This window comes from Heterodontus francisci, chromosome 9, assembly GCF_036365525.1.
Source record: "Heterodontus francisci isolate sHetFra1 chromosome 9, sHetFra1.hap1, whole genome shotgun sequence".
In the NCBI taxonomy this organism is placed as follows: Eukaryota; Metazoa; Chordata; class Chondrichthyes; order Heterodontiformes; family Heterodontidae; genus Heterodontus; species Heterodontus francisci.
In genome coordinates, this window is record NC_090379.1 from 32,868,479 (window position 1) to 32,883,894 (window position 15,416).

The 15,416-nt window shown below is 42.2% G+C and overlaps 2 protein-coding genes across 2 annotated transcripts in view; one reads left to right on the plus strand and one right to left on the minus strand.

The window, feature by feature from the left end:
- Window positions 1-3,012, minus strand: part of ubr7 (ubiquitin protein ligase E3 component n-recognin 7) — a 38,174-nt gene extending 35,162 nt beyond the window's left edge. The window contains exons 1-2 of the mRNA XM_068038751.1: window positions 2,362-3,012; window positions 208-341 (exon numbers count right to left, since the gene is read on the minus strand). Coding sequence (XP_067894852.1) covers window positions 208-341; window positions 2,362-2,511 — 284 coding nt within the window. The 5' untranslated portion in view covers window positions 2,512-3,012. The remainder of the gene's footprint in view (window positions 1-207; window positions 342-2,361) is intronic.
- Window positions 2,576-14,029, plus strand: si:dkeyp-55f12.3 (uncharacterized protein LOC568418 homolog). The gene is made up of 2 exons (XM_068038754.1): window positions 2,576-2,957; window positions 12,293-14,029. Exons 1-2 carry the CDS (start codon window positions 2,738-2,740, stop codon window positions 12,379-12,381), a joined length of 309 nt encoding a protein of 102 aa, XP_067894855.1. The 5' UTR covers window positions 2,576-2,737; the 3' UTR covers window positions 12,382-14,029.
- Window positions 14,030-15,416: the final 1,387 nt, after the last annotated feature.

Below are 15,416 nucleotides of genomic sequence, written 5' to 3' on the forward strand. Positions count from 1 at the left end.
AGCCCAGTATCCTGGTCTCAACCAACCTAAGTTGTTCAGTGCCCTCTTTTCAAAGAAATACATCTTGCTACTTGTCCAAAGCTTGCCCTTCACAAGCCCGAGGCTGTGCCCTCTTGCACCACTGCCTTAGTGCATGTTCTGGGTTTACCTTCTCTGTCTTAGTGCCTTAGCTCTCAGTTAGGAGGATTATGGAGGGTAACACTGTACCTTTTAGTATACAATTCAAACAGCTCATGGCCTTCATGACACTTGTAGCTACAAGCTAGACAGATGCCAGCAGGCTGTCCTCCCTTCGGTGTACAGGTATTGCAAGCGTACAACGCCTGTCTCTTCACATAGCCCTACAAGGAAGACAGCAAAGTCAGAATGAAAAAGATTACAAAGTGCAGTAGTGACACCATGCACTAAATAGTGAAGATAGACAATTAATGCAGCAATTGGCAGAACAAATCCACAAGAGGCTAATCATGAGGTTAAATAAACTTTAGAGGAAGCAAAGTGCAAAACTTAGTCAAGCATGGGATTGAACTTGAGAATGCGATATTGTTGCACTACCTATCAATCTGCTGATGTATACAGAGTAATGCGGACCAGGAGATTTATGTTTGATTGCTGGTCTGTGTCAAGCTGATTTTGGACAAGGTGCTGATAAATCATCGAACTGAACACAGCCCAGGGATCGAATCCAGGAGTTGCCTGGGCTGTACAAGGTGTACTGGGTTATCTGCACCAGAATCCATATAGGTTGGTGATTTTCAAAATGCTCCAAAGCAAGAGACTCCCTACAAATATTGACACACTCCTGCAAATAGTAACATTCCTGAGGACCTGATCCTAACTTGAAAAATGTGCTAACTACTTAAAGGAAAATAAGGCACAGACAAATCTAAGTGTTTTTTTTTCCACAACTGCAGAAAACACTGTTGTACGCCAACAGAGGTATCTACTATTAACTCAATAATTACAGAAATGTGACTACTTCTGGCTGACCTCCCATATTCTACCCTCTGTAAATTTGAGGTCATGCAAACCTCTGCTGCCCGTGCCCTTACTTGCACCAAGTCCCATTCCCCTAGCCGACCTACATTGGCTCCCAGTCAAGTAACACCTTGATTTTAAAATTCGCATCCTTGTTTTCAAATCTCTCCATGGCCTCACTCTTCCCTATCTCTGATCTCCTCCGGGCCCACAACCCTCATCTAATTCTGGTCTCATGAGCGTCCCCAATTTTAATTGCTCCACCATTGGCAGCCATGCCTTCAGCTGCCTAGGCCCCAAGCTCTGAATTCCTTCCCTAAACCTCTCTTTCTTCTAAGACCTTAAAACCTACCTCGGACCAAGCTTTTCACCATCTGTTTAGTATTGCCTTATGTGGCAAGTTGTGTAATTTTGCTTTATAGCATTCCTGTGAGGTGGCTGAAGATGTTTTATTATGTTAAAGGGGCTATATAAATACAAGTTGTTGCTGTTGTACTCCTCAACTGGCAGCTGAAGCAGTATACTAGGGTCATTGTACAGTGTCTGCATCCACAGATGAATTAATTGCTGGGGCCCCTACAGCACAAACGTCTCCAGCTGCAATGTGTTCAGGGATTCGAATGCATACGATACAGGGGCCCACAAAACTGGCAAACTATATAGCAGCACTGAGCAGTGACCCTCAATCCGTGGCTTGCAGAGTGCACAGTGACCCCCCCACCCCATCCCTGGGCCACACAGAGTAGGGACCCCACAGAATGTATAGGCACCCCCATATCCCTGGGTCGCCTGATGTCGGAGGCCGCGCTCTGGAGACAATTATCAACATTCCAAAAAGTAACCAAACGGCTCTGCTTTGGCCAATCACAGAAGCCAGAATATATTATATGAAAATGGCGCCAGAAGGCTCGTGTACCCGGGAAGGGGGACTGATATTGACATGTAATTAACGCGGCTGCTATTGAACCAGCTGCCTCCTCGTTTATCTATAGGGACCAATCCTGATCAACGATAAACATTTTATCCTCAATCCAAGAGCCATTAAAAAAATAATAAACACGCCTTTGTTTCTGGTGACATTGAATGTACTGATTCGCATTAAAATCTGTTCAGCCAGTCTGAAACTGATCAGTGGAATCGAATGACTCCGGTCTTATTCTGGGTTAACTTTTTTTTTACTGGGGTGGGGGGGTGGGGGGTGGCTGGGATCAAACGACCCACAAAAAACGTTATCTTTATTTTGTGCTGCGAATGCCCGTTGACGACTCCTTTCCCTAATCGGGATCTCCGACCGAGCCCAGTTTTATCTCTGCGCTGGCTTTGGTTGAAATCTACGCAATTCCAAGGAGCCAAACACACAAAGAACTCATTCCCCAAACTCACGTCCGAGTAAGAACATCTATCGGAGTCGCTGCCGCCCAAAACCGCGCAGGCTTCGTTCTCCAATTTCTCATTCTCTTCCAAAACATCAGCTAAAGAGACGATGGGATCCTCCTCCAGCGGCCGCTTCTGAGTCCCTTCATTTGCCGCCATCTCGAAATGTTACAAAGACTTCCGGGTTGGGGGCTATTTAAAGCTGCAAACCCCCCCCCCCCCCCCTCTCTCTTTTTTCCTCTGTTGCAGTATTTTAATTAAACAAAATGCGTGTTGCATAGCTTGGCTTGCCGCCGCTAACTTTTGGCCTGGTTTTTATTGTTACGTTCATCATAAGCTGCCTGTGTTTGACTTTAGGTCAAAGGTGCGGACGGAGGTTGTTGTGATGGCGGAGTCTGAGTGTGAACTGTGCGGGGAGCTGAGTGACCGAGGCGGCGAGCGCCGACACTTCGCCGTCCGCTCTCAGCTCAGTATCCAGGGCATCCTCGGCGGCGTCCGGCGGCTGCAGCAGCAACTGAGCGGCCCGCTCAGCGAGCTCGTCCTGCAGGAGAAGCAGCAGCAGCAGCAGCGGGTCTGCGCTGAGAGCCCGGCCTCTAGCAGTGCTGGTAAGTCTCAGAATCAGTACAGCTTCCCCTGGACTTGTGAAATATTACCAGGAGAGTGCTGGTTAATGGTGTAACCCGGTAGATCTCCTGTCCCACACGAAGTCAGAGTGTAAGGTTATAATACTTAACTCTTGGTGTTTCTGCTCTTTTTTTTTTTAACCCTGCCATGGTCTGCAGGACATATTTTTCTGATGGCTGTTGGGCTTTATTTCCATTGTGGTTTGAGAGAGGGATTATTCTCATTAGAACTGCAGGATCTGGAATGGAATGTGAAGGGTGGGTGTCTTTGCACATGTCCTGTCCCACAAAACAGCTTTTACACCCATCTACTTCATCCTTTCTGCACTTCATTGCTCGCATTCCCTTCCCGCCACCCCTGTATTCTGCCCTCCCTACCTAGGAAATAACTTGCATTTGTATAGCACCTTTCACAACCTCCTGGTGCTCCAAAGAGCTCCACTGGCAGTGCAGTACTTTCTGAGTCACCCTTGTAATGTAGGCAAATACAGGAGTCAATTTTTGTACAGCAAACTGAATGAGATAAATGGCCAGATAATTCATTTTGAGTGTTTGTTGAGTGATAGACGTTGTCCAGGATTCCAGGATAGCTCACCATGTCCTTTTAAATATGATCTTTTCCATCCATCAGTTTAATGTCTTATTCAAAAACATTACCTCCTGACAGTGCAACATATTTTAGCACTACACTGAAGTGTCAGCCTAGAGTAGGTGCTTAAAACTCTGGAATTGGGTTTGGACCTGTAACATTCTGACTCTAAGTCAAGGTAAACACCCTGTAGTACCTCCTGTTCCTCTTTCCTGTTCCCCATGTATGCCCTCCCCTTCGCTTCTTTGGGCACATCTGCCTTTCCCTTTTGCGCCCTGCCTCCCTTCAACTATATATCTATCTTATACAAGTTCAAAGCAATGGTCTTCATAGTCTATTGTAGATAGCAATTCAGAATTGAGGATCAATGGACAAAGTGCCATATTTTTTAAACCCTTCTCATGCCTGGGATAGGAATGACGTGGAGAGGGACAGAAACTGTGCGGGGAATGGACCAAAAGATACCAAAAAGGAAGGGAAAAGAAAGAAGCAAAGTGTGTGGTGAAGAGCAGAAGAGAGTGTGTTTTTAATGAAAGTGGTGTGGCTATTGGCATTGTGGGAAGCTACCCCCTCCCTCCCCCCCCCCCATTATAAATATTCTGTAGTCAGTCTGTTGTACATTTAGGTTTGGATTCCTACTTAGTTACATTTTCTGTATTGGTCTTCATGTGTTCACTTTTTTTCTTTTGAGGTATTCCAAACCCATGTTCCCAGAATTCTGTCAATGGTGCTTTGCAACTGTTTCAAGACATAAAAGAACAGCCTGGAGCGATTCCATCCCCTTGCCCCATCTCACATCTCTCCCCATGGGGAACCAGCTACTTTCTGCTTGCTTCGTCTTATAGTACATTTCATATCTGCTGCTGCCCCTCTACATATCTTAAGATCAATGTTCAAGTTCAATAATTATTGTGACTTTGTCACTGGAATAAAATTAAGTATTTCGAAGAATAAAGCTTATTCCTGGCATTTTTAACTAAATGAATAGCTGGAAATCATTTGTCGCTTTTTAATGCAACTTACAAGTCTTGCTTTGTATTTTATGAAACAGTGCATTGAAAAAAAATTCCAGATGCAACACTCTGTCATTACAACATTACAGCGCAGTACAGGCCCTTCGGCCCTCGATGTTGCGCCGACCATCTGACCTACACTATTCCATTTTCATCCATGTGTCTATCCAATGTCCACTTAAATGCCCTTAAAGTTGGCGAATCTACTACTGCTGCAGGCAGGGTATTCCACGCCCTTACTACTCTCTGCGTAAAGAAACTACCTCTGACATCTGTCCTATATCTTTCACCCCTCAACTTAAAGCTATGTCCCCTCGTGTTTGCCATCATCATCCGAGGAAAAAGACTCTCACTATCCACCCTATCTAACCCTCTGATTATCTTGTATGTCTCTATTAAGTCACCTCTCCTCCTCCTTCTCTCTAACGAAAACAACCCCAAGTCCCTCAGCCTTTCCTCGTAAGACCTTCCTTCCATACCAGGCAACATCCTAGTAAATCTCCTCTGCACCCTTTCCAAAGCTTCCACATCCTTCCTATAATGCGGTGACCAGAACTGCACGCAATACTCAAGGTGCGGCCTCACCAGAGTTTTGTACAGCTGCATCATGACCTCGTGGCTCCGAAACTCGATCCCCCTACTAATAAAAGCTAACACACCATATGCCTTCTTAACAGCCCTATTAACCTGGGTAACAACTTTCAGGGATTTATGTACCTGGACACCAAGATCTCTCTGCTCATCTACACTACCAAGAATCTTCCCATTAGCCCAGTACTCTGCATTGCTGTTACTCCTTCCAAAGTGAATCACCTCACACTTCTCCGCATTAAACTCCATTTGCCATCTCTCAGCCCAGCTCTGCAGCCTATCTATGTCCCTCTGTACCCTACAACACCCTTCGACACTATCCACAACTCCACCGACCTTCGTGTCATCTGCAAATTTACTAACCCACCCTTCTACACCCTCATCCAGGTCATTTATAAAAATGACAAACAGCAGTGGCCCCAAAACAGAACCTTGCGGTACACCACTAGTAACTAAACTCCAGGATGAACATTTGCCATCAACCACCACCCTCTGTCTTCTTTCAGCTAGCCAATTTCTGATCCAAAGCTCTAAATCACCTTCAACCCCATACTTCCGTATTTTCTACAATAGCCTACCGTGGGGAACCTTATCAAACGCCTTACTGAAATCCACATACACCACATCCACGGCTTTACCCTCATCCACCTGTTTGGTCACCTTCTCGAAAAACTCAATAAGGTTTGTGAGGCACGACCTACCTTTCACAAAACCGTGCTGACTATCGCAAATGAACTTATTCTTTTCAAGATGCTTATAAATCCTATCTCTTATAACCTTTTCCAACATTTTACCCACAACCGAAGTAAGGCTCACAGGTCTATAATTACCAGGGCTGTCTCTACTCCCCTTCTTGAACAAGGGGACAACATTTGCTATCCTCCAGTCTTCCGGCACTACTCCTGTCGACAATGACGACATAAAGATCAACAACAACGGCTCTGCAATCTCCTCCCTGGCTTCCCAGAGAATCCTAGGATAAATCCCATCTGGCCCAGGGGACTTATCTATTTTCACTCTTTCCAAAATTGCTAACACCTCCTCCTTGTGAATCTCAATCCCATCTAGCCTAGTAGGCTGTATCTCAGTAATCTCCTCGGCAACATTTTCTTTCTCTACTGTAAATACTGACGAAAAATATTCATTTAACGCTTCCCCTATCTCCTCTGATTCCGCACACAACTTCCCACTACTATCCTTGATTGGCCCTGTTCTAACTCTTATCATTCTTTTATTCCTGATATACCTATAGAAAGCCTTAGGGTTTTCTTTGATCCTATCCGCCAATGACTTCTCGTGTCCTCTCCTTGCTCTTCTTAGCCCTCCCTTTAGATCCTTCCTGGCTAGCTTGTAACTCTCAAGCGCCCTAACTGAGCCTTCACGTCTCATCCTAACATAAGCCGCCCTCTTCCTCTTGACAAGCGCTTCAACTTCTTGAGTAAACCACGGCTCCCTCGCTCGACAACTTCCTCCCTGCCTGACAGGTACATACTTATCAAGGACACGCATTAGCTGCTCCTTGAATAAGCTCCACATTTCGTTTGTGCCCATCCCCTGCAGTTTCCTTCCCCATCCTACACATCCTAAATCTTGCCTAATCGCGTCATAATTTCCTTTCCCCCAGCTTTAATATTTGCCCTGCGGTATATACCTGTCCCTGCCCATCGCTAAGGTAAACCTAACCGAATTGTGATCACTATCGCCAAAGTGCTCACCTACATCTAAATCGAACACCTGGCCGGGTTCATTACCCAGTACCAAATCCAATGTGGCATCGCCCCTGGTTGGCCTGTCCACATACTGTGTCAGAAAACCCTCCTGCACACACTGGACAAAAACAGACCCATCTAAAGTACTCGAACTATAGTATTTCCAGTCAATATTTGGAAAGTTAAAGTCCCCCATAACCACTACCCTGTTACTCTCGCTCCTGTCGAGAATCATCTTTGCTATCCTTTCCTCTACATCTCTGGAACTATTCGGAGGTCTATAGAAAACTCCCAACAGGGTGACCTCTCCTCTCCTGTTTCTAACCTCGGCCCATACTACCTCAGTAGACGAGTCCTCAAACGTCCTTTCTGCCGCTGTAATACTTTCCTTGATTAACAATGCCACACCCCCCCCCTCTTTTACCCTCTTCTCTGTTCTTACTGAAACATCTAAATCCCGGAACCTGCAACATCCATTCCTGCCCCTGCTCGACCCATGTCTCTGAAATGGCCACAACATCAGGATCCCAGGTACCAACCCATGCTGCAAGCTCACCCACCTTATTCCGGATGCTCCTGGCGTTGAAGTAGACACACTTTAAACCAAGTTCTTGCTTGCCAGTGCCCTCTTGCGTCCCTGTAATCTTATCCCCTACCTCACTACTCTCAACAGCCTTTACACTGGAACTACAATTTAGGTTCCCATTCCCCTGCTGATTTAGTTTAAACCCCCCCGAAGAGCACTAACAAATCTCCCCCCCAGGATATTGGTACTCTGTCATTTTAATTGTTAACATGCTACTTCCTTCCTTTTGATCATTGCTCAAAAAAGTACTTGTAAGCACACAGTCATGCTCTTTTGGGGATAGCAGTATCCTAGACAAGTGCACTCTTGGCAATATTTCAGCGTGAAGTAGAAATTGCTATTTCAGCATTATTTTAAAAATCACTGATTAAATCCACTAGTCTCTGCTCAGCATATCTACAGTATATCAGAAGTGATTGGTTTAGTTTAGTCAGGTTCTGACTACAAGCATGATTCATTTAACATTAATCTAATAACTCCCAAGCTAGCACATTTTAATAATGGGGGCTGGAGAACAGGCCAGCCTTTTGCCAACACTGTAAAATAGTAATGGCTGAAAATTTAAAATGTTTCATCAGTTAAAATCTTTGTTCCTTGTGATAGGGTATAGAATTAACTTTTGCATTTTCAAGGAAATCCTATTATATAAAACAAAATTCTTGACTGTTATCCCTTGTTAACTGTGAAATGAACAATTTCGGTAATAAAAAGGAACCATTGCAAATGCTGGAAATCTGAAATTAAAACACATAAATTACTGGAAATATACAGCTGGTCAGCCAGCACTTGTCAAGACTTGTCAAGGTAATTTTTTTTTGTTTTCAGTTTATTTCCCCCTAATTGGCCTGTGATTTTTAAATCTGTTTTGCCTTTCCCAGGAGATTACATGGCTCCTGGGTGGGTGAGGAGTGCGCATGTTGTGATGCCTACAACTGTGAGAGATTGTCTGAATGGATCAGTACATCTTTTCATTTGCATCTGTTTTGAATGTGTAACCCTTGACATAATGATGAGTATTTCCAGCAAGTTCTGCCTTTAAATTTGAGGATTTCTTTACATCCAGAATTTCCTGGTTGCTTTGCGCACAATTATGCCATTTAAAAAAATATTTATATTTCCTTTCCCATTCTTTGTAGAATGATCTTCATGATATTTCTGAGTAATTAAAATGAATGTTAGCAACCTTTTTATGATTCTCCTAACCTCACCCCCCCCCCCCCCCCCATGACACACACCCAAAAATGGAAGGCTTAGCTTTAACTTTGGATTTGTTCCTATTTCCCAGGGCTTTGTGAGAGGAGCTGCACTAATGTACAATTACTGAGCACAGCAACTGAACAGATGTGAACATAATTTTACACTAAGGAAAACGTACATGTGTCTGTGACATTAGCCGTATTGACAAAGAAAATGTTTTTAATGCCAAGTGATGCTTATGATGTTGGGGATCTTGGTTATAACTGACAATATGCGTATACAGGATAAAGCTGTTGACTAACTAAAGCTGAGCTTTATGCAAAGTGCAGTTTAGTGTATAATGCTACAGTGTTGGGATTTATAGAATTTTCCCCCCTTGGTTTAGCAGCAGTGCCAGTAAGTAGATAATGTACCTCATGATCCAGAATTGAAGATGGTTTGGTAAAGGAAGGCTTTGTACTTTTGCGAAGAAGGGAGTTGAGCTAGAGGTGACTATCTTTAATATGTTAAGAGATAGCAATGGATCAACTTAATTTAAAAATAAGGCAGGTGAGTGAGAATGTTACTAATGGTAAGTTGCAACATACAAAGTATAACAAAGCATTTACAGCACTGAAACATGCCATTTCAAACAATAGGTCCATGCCAGTGTTTATGCTGCACATGAGTCTTTTCCCACCCCAGTTCGTCTAACCCCATCAACAGATCAAAAGACTTACCATCTCTTTGCCTTGCCTGTCTGTCTTTATTTTGTTGCATGGGCATACTCTGTCCTTTTTTTCCCTCTCCTCTCGATTTGAGGTATGGGTAGTGATGAGGGGAATCATCTGTACAAGCAGTTTTCAGGGTTAGGGAGTCACCTGGGTTTGCAAACTTGCTTTGGAGCTATTAGTGGTGGGTTACAGAACAGCAGTGGAAAGCAATGCAAAGTGGGTGATGAAGCTCCAGTCCCTGATGCCTGCTTTTGCAGCCACATGGCCCCTGCCACCATGCCTACTCCTTAACAACCTGTTGCTCCTAGCACCTCCCTACTCCATTTTGTCCTCTATCGTCTCCTGCTTCTTCCCACGAGAAATTAGTTTCACTGAGACACAAAAAGAAAATGCTGCTGTTGGTGAAGCATTTGATTCTGTCTGCGGGAATGGATCTGCCTGGCCAATCACAGTTGAGCCCTGAAATAAGTTTGGATACTATTGGTTGCCTTGCAGGGCCTTCCTGGAATGAAGATCTATTCTATCCAAATGGCTTTCCTCGTTTACATTTATTTAGTGATCTTCCTGGGAACTCCATGGGAGTTGGTCATTCTTAGCTAGCTCACCCAAATAGTCATTCTTCATGTGTGAAACTAGGTAGTTGGCAGGCTATTTTCTTTGGGGAGCTGGGGGTAGCATAATTGAGCTTGATCATATCCCTCATCTTGCATCCATACTCTTCTGCAGATGAGTGCAGTTGATCAGGAAGGAAAAACCCGGCCAATTTTTTTTCGCTTCCCTAACCAAGGGGCTCCTATCGCTCCAATTTTCCGTCTCCTCACAGACTGGGGTATGACTGACAATCTGAAACTTGGCAAATGCATGCTTGGTGAATTAGTTTAATGAACAATCACTTTAAGTTTATTTGTCAAGCTCACCAGCTCAGCCCAGGTGAACCAATGAATGGAAAACTGGTGTCCCAATCCAGATGGTGAACATGGTGAGTAAAAGAACCAAAAGGACCAGCAGGTTTCCAGTTGGTTTCCTAGTCTGTACCAAGCTAGCTGATCTCAGCCAGGGTGGCAGCAGAGGAGCTACAATTCTCTTCAGTGACCCTGAGCCAGGGGGAGAAAATATTGATTGGAGTGGAAAATATGGGTGATATCCAGTAACTTATGCTCACAGCAAGTTGTGTGTGTGTGTGTGTGTTTGGAAAACCTTGCCAACTGACTTGCTATCTAGGTTTGTACCTGTGTGAAGAATGAAGTACTTGAGGGCATCCGATCCGGTGCTTGTACAACTGTACTCCAGTAGAATCAATCTCTTTGGGAGAGGAGAGAAATTGCCAAAACATCTGGAAAACATCCCCCACAATTTTTTCTTGAAATGGATCATGCTTTTATATTGATTTATGTAGTTGCTGACAGTCTTCTGGTACCATGCCCAATTGGCTAGTGTACATGTCTATGTTAGACTGAGTGTGAGCAGCCAATTTTACCATGGAAACATCACATCTTTGCCAACTCTTGTACCTGTTTTGAGGTCTAAGTCTACATACACATGCACATGTTCTAGCAAGAATTACTGGGTAAAAATCCTGTGAGAAATGTAGTTAATTCTCTCTTCATACCGCCATTCCCTCTTAGCTTAGGGACACCAAGACTAGTTGCATCCTCACTGCCAGCACTCCAGCTAGGATTAGCCAGTGGCACAGCCAGGAATGTGAACCTCAGACCCTCCTAGTGTATGTAACTGAGTGCCACATGGGATGGTTCATTCACTCATAGGGCCCTCAAGAGACTTTGTAGAAACTTTAAATCACAGCCATAAGAATCTTTTTAACTTCTGCAGTATTAAGCAGATTATCACAATATGCTTGCAAAGAAATACTTATGCCTACCATTTTGTTTTAAGCAGTGTTAACCAGAGTGCTGTAATTTATTAAAAGCATTTGAGGAACCCCTTGCTTTCTTGATTATCGCACAATCCCATGAAAGAACTTGCAAGAGGTGTCAAACCACTGCCTAATTCAGGGTGCAGTTGAACATAGTACAGCTTCCATTTTTTTAATTGTTCTTGGGATGTGGCTGACACTGGCAAAATAGCAATTATTGCCCACCCTTAATTGCTCTGAGGACATTGAGTTGACCACATAGCAGGAGATAGTCCCATCTTGGCCAAATTGGGTAGGTGTGGCAGCTTCCCCCTGCTGAAGGGTGTGGTGAACCAGTTGTGTTTTTACAACAGTCTTGCAATTTTAAGTCACTTTTTCTGGTGCTGACCCAGAAATGACCAGACTTATTTAATTTTGTTTCATAACTCAGGATGTATTAAATTGTTAATCTATTACCATAGCCATTGGACTACTGTACCTGTAACCACTGATATCAAATATAGTTTATCTGTAATAAAAACAATGCTGGAAATACTCAACAGGCCAGGTAGCATCCATGGCAAGAAAAAGTTAATATTTCAGGTCAACAACTTTTCAGCAGAAGAGTAAGAGATTAGTTTTAAAAACGGTATTTATATCTCCTCTAGACCCATCTTTTGCTTCGTTACTTGTCTCTTTACCACCCCCTTTTGGCTTGGAGCATCATCCTTTTTAGTCATTTAATCGCTCCTGCTTTCCACCCCATCAGATCTTCCCCTTTTGTTCTTTCCTCTTTCTCCCCACCCTCCTTTCACTGGCTCTGCAGTTGTTTAAAAACTTTTATATCTCAAACATTTTCTAGTTCTGATTAAAGGTCACCAGCCTGAAACATTAACTGTTTTCTCTTTACAGAGGCTGCCTGCCGAGTATTTCCATCATTTTCTGTTATATCCAGCATCCACAATATTTTGCTTTTGTACTAGTCTATTGTTACCTACATCCAGACCTCTCGTTGTGCAATTATAAAATATGCTTTGCTATAAATTTAATATTTTTCTTTCGATCAGGTGAAGATGAAGACGACAGTGAAGATGAACCGGATAATAAAGGAGATGGAGATGTACCTCCTGTAAAAAGGACTAGGAAACAATGTTGACAAACCATCTGAAACTGTCTTACTGCTTCATTGTGTGTTTGAGGTGCTGCAATGGCTGACTTCCTTAAAGATGGTCACCAGTTTAAGACTCTTCACACATTTAAAAGGCCACTCAACTTTTTCTATGGCCTAAAGATATATTTTTTTTAAAGTGTATAAGTTTCTGAAAACCTGACATTTGTTTAATTTCTTACATGAACCATAAAAAGTTAAGAAATTCTACAACTTTGTTTTAAGTCAGAGGAAAATAAATAGTGAAATCTTAAATTTAAGACTAGCTTATTGCACAAGGACAGATCTGTGGTGGAAATCATGTCCAAACTAGCTAAATCTATGGGGGTGACAGTGACTATTTTAAATGATTTTCAGTGCGCTTTGGGACAATAAGGCATTAAGACTGCAATTTACCCATGTGCTACCATTGGGAGACATTAATACTCCACTGTGGGCCGTTTTCCTGTATAAAGTTAGGCACAGAAGATTGCTGTTCGTTTGGCTGTGCCATGAAGAAAAGGCAGTAGGGCTGATGAGCCTGTGTTTTTTTTTAAAGATTCATTTCAAACACTTGAGGCCAATATTTTTTATCTATCTTCCTGCAATGAAGCTATCAGTTCAAATCCCACTATTTTAGCAGAGGACTAGGTCTGAAAAGATTTCTAGTAACGATGAAACACCACAGTAACCACCAAAATAAAAGCAAAATACTGCTGATGCTGGAAATCTGAAATAAAACCAAAGTGCTGGAAATACTCAACAGGTTTGGTAGCATCAGTGGAGAGAGAAATAGAGTTAATCTTTTAGTTCGATGACCTTTCATCAGAACTGTTCAGGTCGATGACCTTTCAGAACAGTTCTGATGAAAGGTCATCGCCCTTTAACATTAACTCTCTCTCTCACCACAGATGCTGCCAGACCTGTTGAGTATTTCCAGCACTTTGGTTTTATTACCATAGTAACACTAGCTAACCACACTATTGCTGTCAGTTGATGCTCTGTTGCCAAATGATCCCTTGGCAAGCAGTGGGAAACCCATTACTTAAAAGCTAATGAAATTGTTGTACAATGAATTTCTGGACTGCCATAATGTCATTTGAACAGGTGGCAGCAAGGATCTAGGTTGCCTGTTCTAATAGGAGTGAGCTTGGATCTGTTTCAATGTCTGATTTAGCCCTTGTAAAACTAGTTTGAAGTCTGCAGCATAACTGCACTTTTAAAATATCATTTAGATGGAGACCATTATTGTTGCAAATTCCATATTGTAAGAAAACCTTTTCTGTATCCTCATTTAGATAGCTCAGTTTGGAGCAGCATATAATCACTGAAAATAGTTTTGTACAAAAAACAATATTCTATTTATAAAGCAAACAGACCTTGTAATGATAATTGAATTAATGGATATATATTATTTGCCTTTGCAACCCTCAACCAAGGAAGGAAACAGACAATTGTGCTTAAAAGGTGGACTAATCTATTTGACACACATTAGATCAAAAATAAATGCTTCTGGTAGAAAAAATTCTTTAACAGTAGCTTCATGATTCAGTTTAATGACTTGGATATCTAGTTACTGTACCAGAAATGTTGGCAAATGTTTCTACATGTACCTTGTTATTTATAAAACAAGTAAACAAGGCAAAAATTAAAACTTCATTGGGTGTCATTTTATACAAAACAAATTAGTGGTGAGCCTTGAAATCTAATTGCTGTGTCCATTTATGCAAATATTAAATGTCGTCACCATGCCTTCCCTACCAATTGTTTAACATTTGCCCAGTGTGCAGTACTAGAAGAATCATGCATTGAAATATAGATTTGATTTAGTATTTTACACAATTACCTGAACCTTCTTTCTGCTCCCTGGCCAATGTAGCTATTCTTGATGTCCAGTCACTCAGGTAATCACAAGCATGATTCCTTGTCCAATGCTTACTCTCAACAACTTTGCAGGATACGAGAGAATAGTGATGGGATGCTGAAGCCAGTTGTAACACTCCAACTGTTGCTCTGGCTGAGACTAGCAAATTCTCTATAGACTATGAATTGAACCTTCTGCTCTGTAATACACCAGGTGGTACCCAATGGCTAGTAGTCGGCTTACCTCAGATCATAAAGTAATTTTTAGAGCATATGTTTGGAATTCAGTGGATTAGATAAAGGTTTCGTTAGTATCCGGATTCATTCAAGATACAGACTGTTTCTTTTTAGTTTTTCTATATTAAAAACATTTGCTTAACATTCGCTTTCTCTACAAATTAAGAACTTCGGTTCAAGAATATTTTTTAACTTTAAATATCAAATCTCCATGCCCAATACCACTGAGGGCCACCGATCCAAAACTGGAATGTGCACAAATTGCTAATTGAAGAAACTCAAGTATATATTTTTTTAATGGGTAGGCTACTGTAGGTGCACAGAGGCAATTGATGCTGCCTATTAGGAACTTATTTTCTTTAGGTACTTATTTGTTCCTTGTGCAGTTCTGAGTGAAAGCACAAGGAGACAGATGACCTAACCCCGCTACTGCAACAGGTGCTTTAGTTAAGATACCAGTGAGATGAGGGAATGGATTATATTTTCTTTGATCAGCGTAATAGTCAAAACCATTTTTACAAAGACCTATACAAATATTTAGAAACCAAACACCCAGATTACAAAAGTTTTACATTAGGGAAAATGTCAGCTGGGAGACTTGGATCATTTAAGTTTTGGCACCATAAACACTGGTCATATGACCTGGCAGCAATGAGACTTAAAAAAAAAATGAAGACTTTGCCCATCTTGATCTGCCCGTGTTAAACCAAAAGTCAAGTAAGCTTGTAATGCTAAACAATGTCAAACTAGTGTAGCATTTTTACTGTGCACATTACAGTTATTTCTTGAGAAGCCCTTAAAGTTTCTGGCAGTTATTTTATGGCTCCTCCTATGCAAGAAAATAGGCTGATTCCAAGTATGTCCCAAATTCACATTCAGAAATCTCCCTGCTTTCCCCCCCCCACCACACCAAAATCAGGTAACCATCATAATCTGACAGTCTT

Excerpts from the sequence above, each read along its gene's own strand:
- si:dkeyp-55f12.3 (XM_068038754.1), top strand. The coding sequence starts at position 2,738 with ATGGCGGAGTCTGAGTGTGAACTGTGCGGGGAGCTGAGTGACCGAGGC. Across the intron at positions 2,958-12,292 it reads CCCGGCCTCTAGCAGTGCTG|GTGAAGATGAAGACGACAGT; the intron begins GTAAGTCTCAGA and ends TCTTTCGATCAG.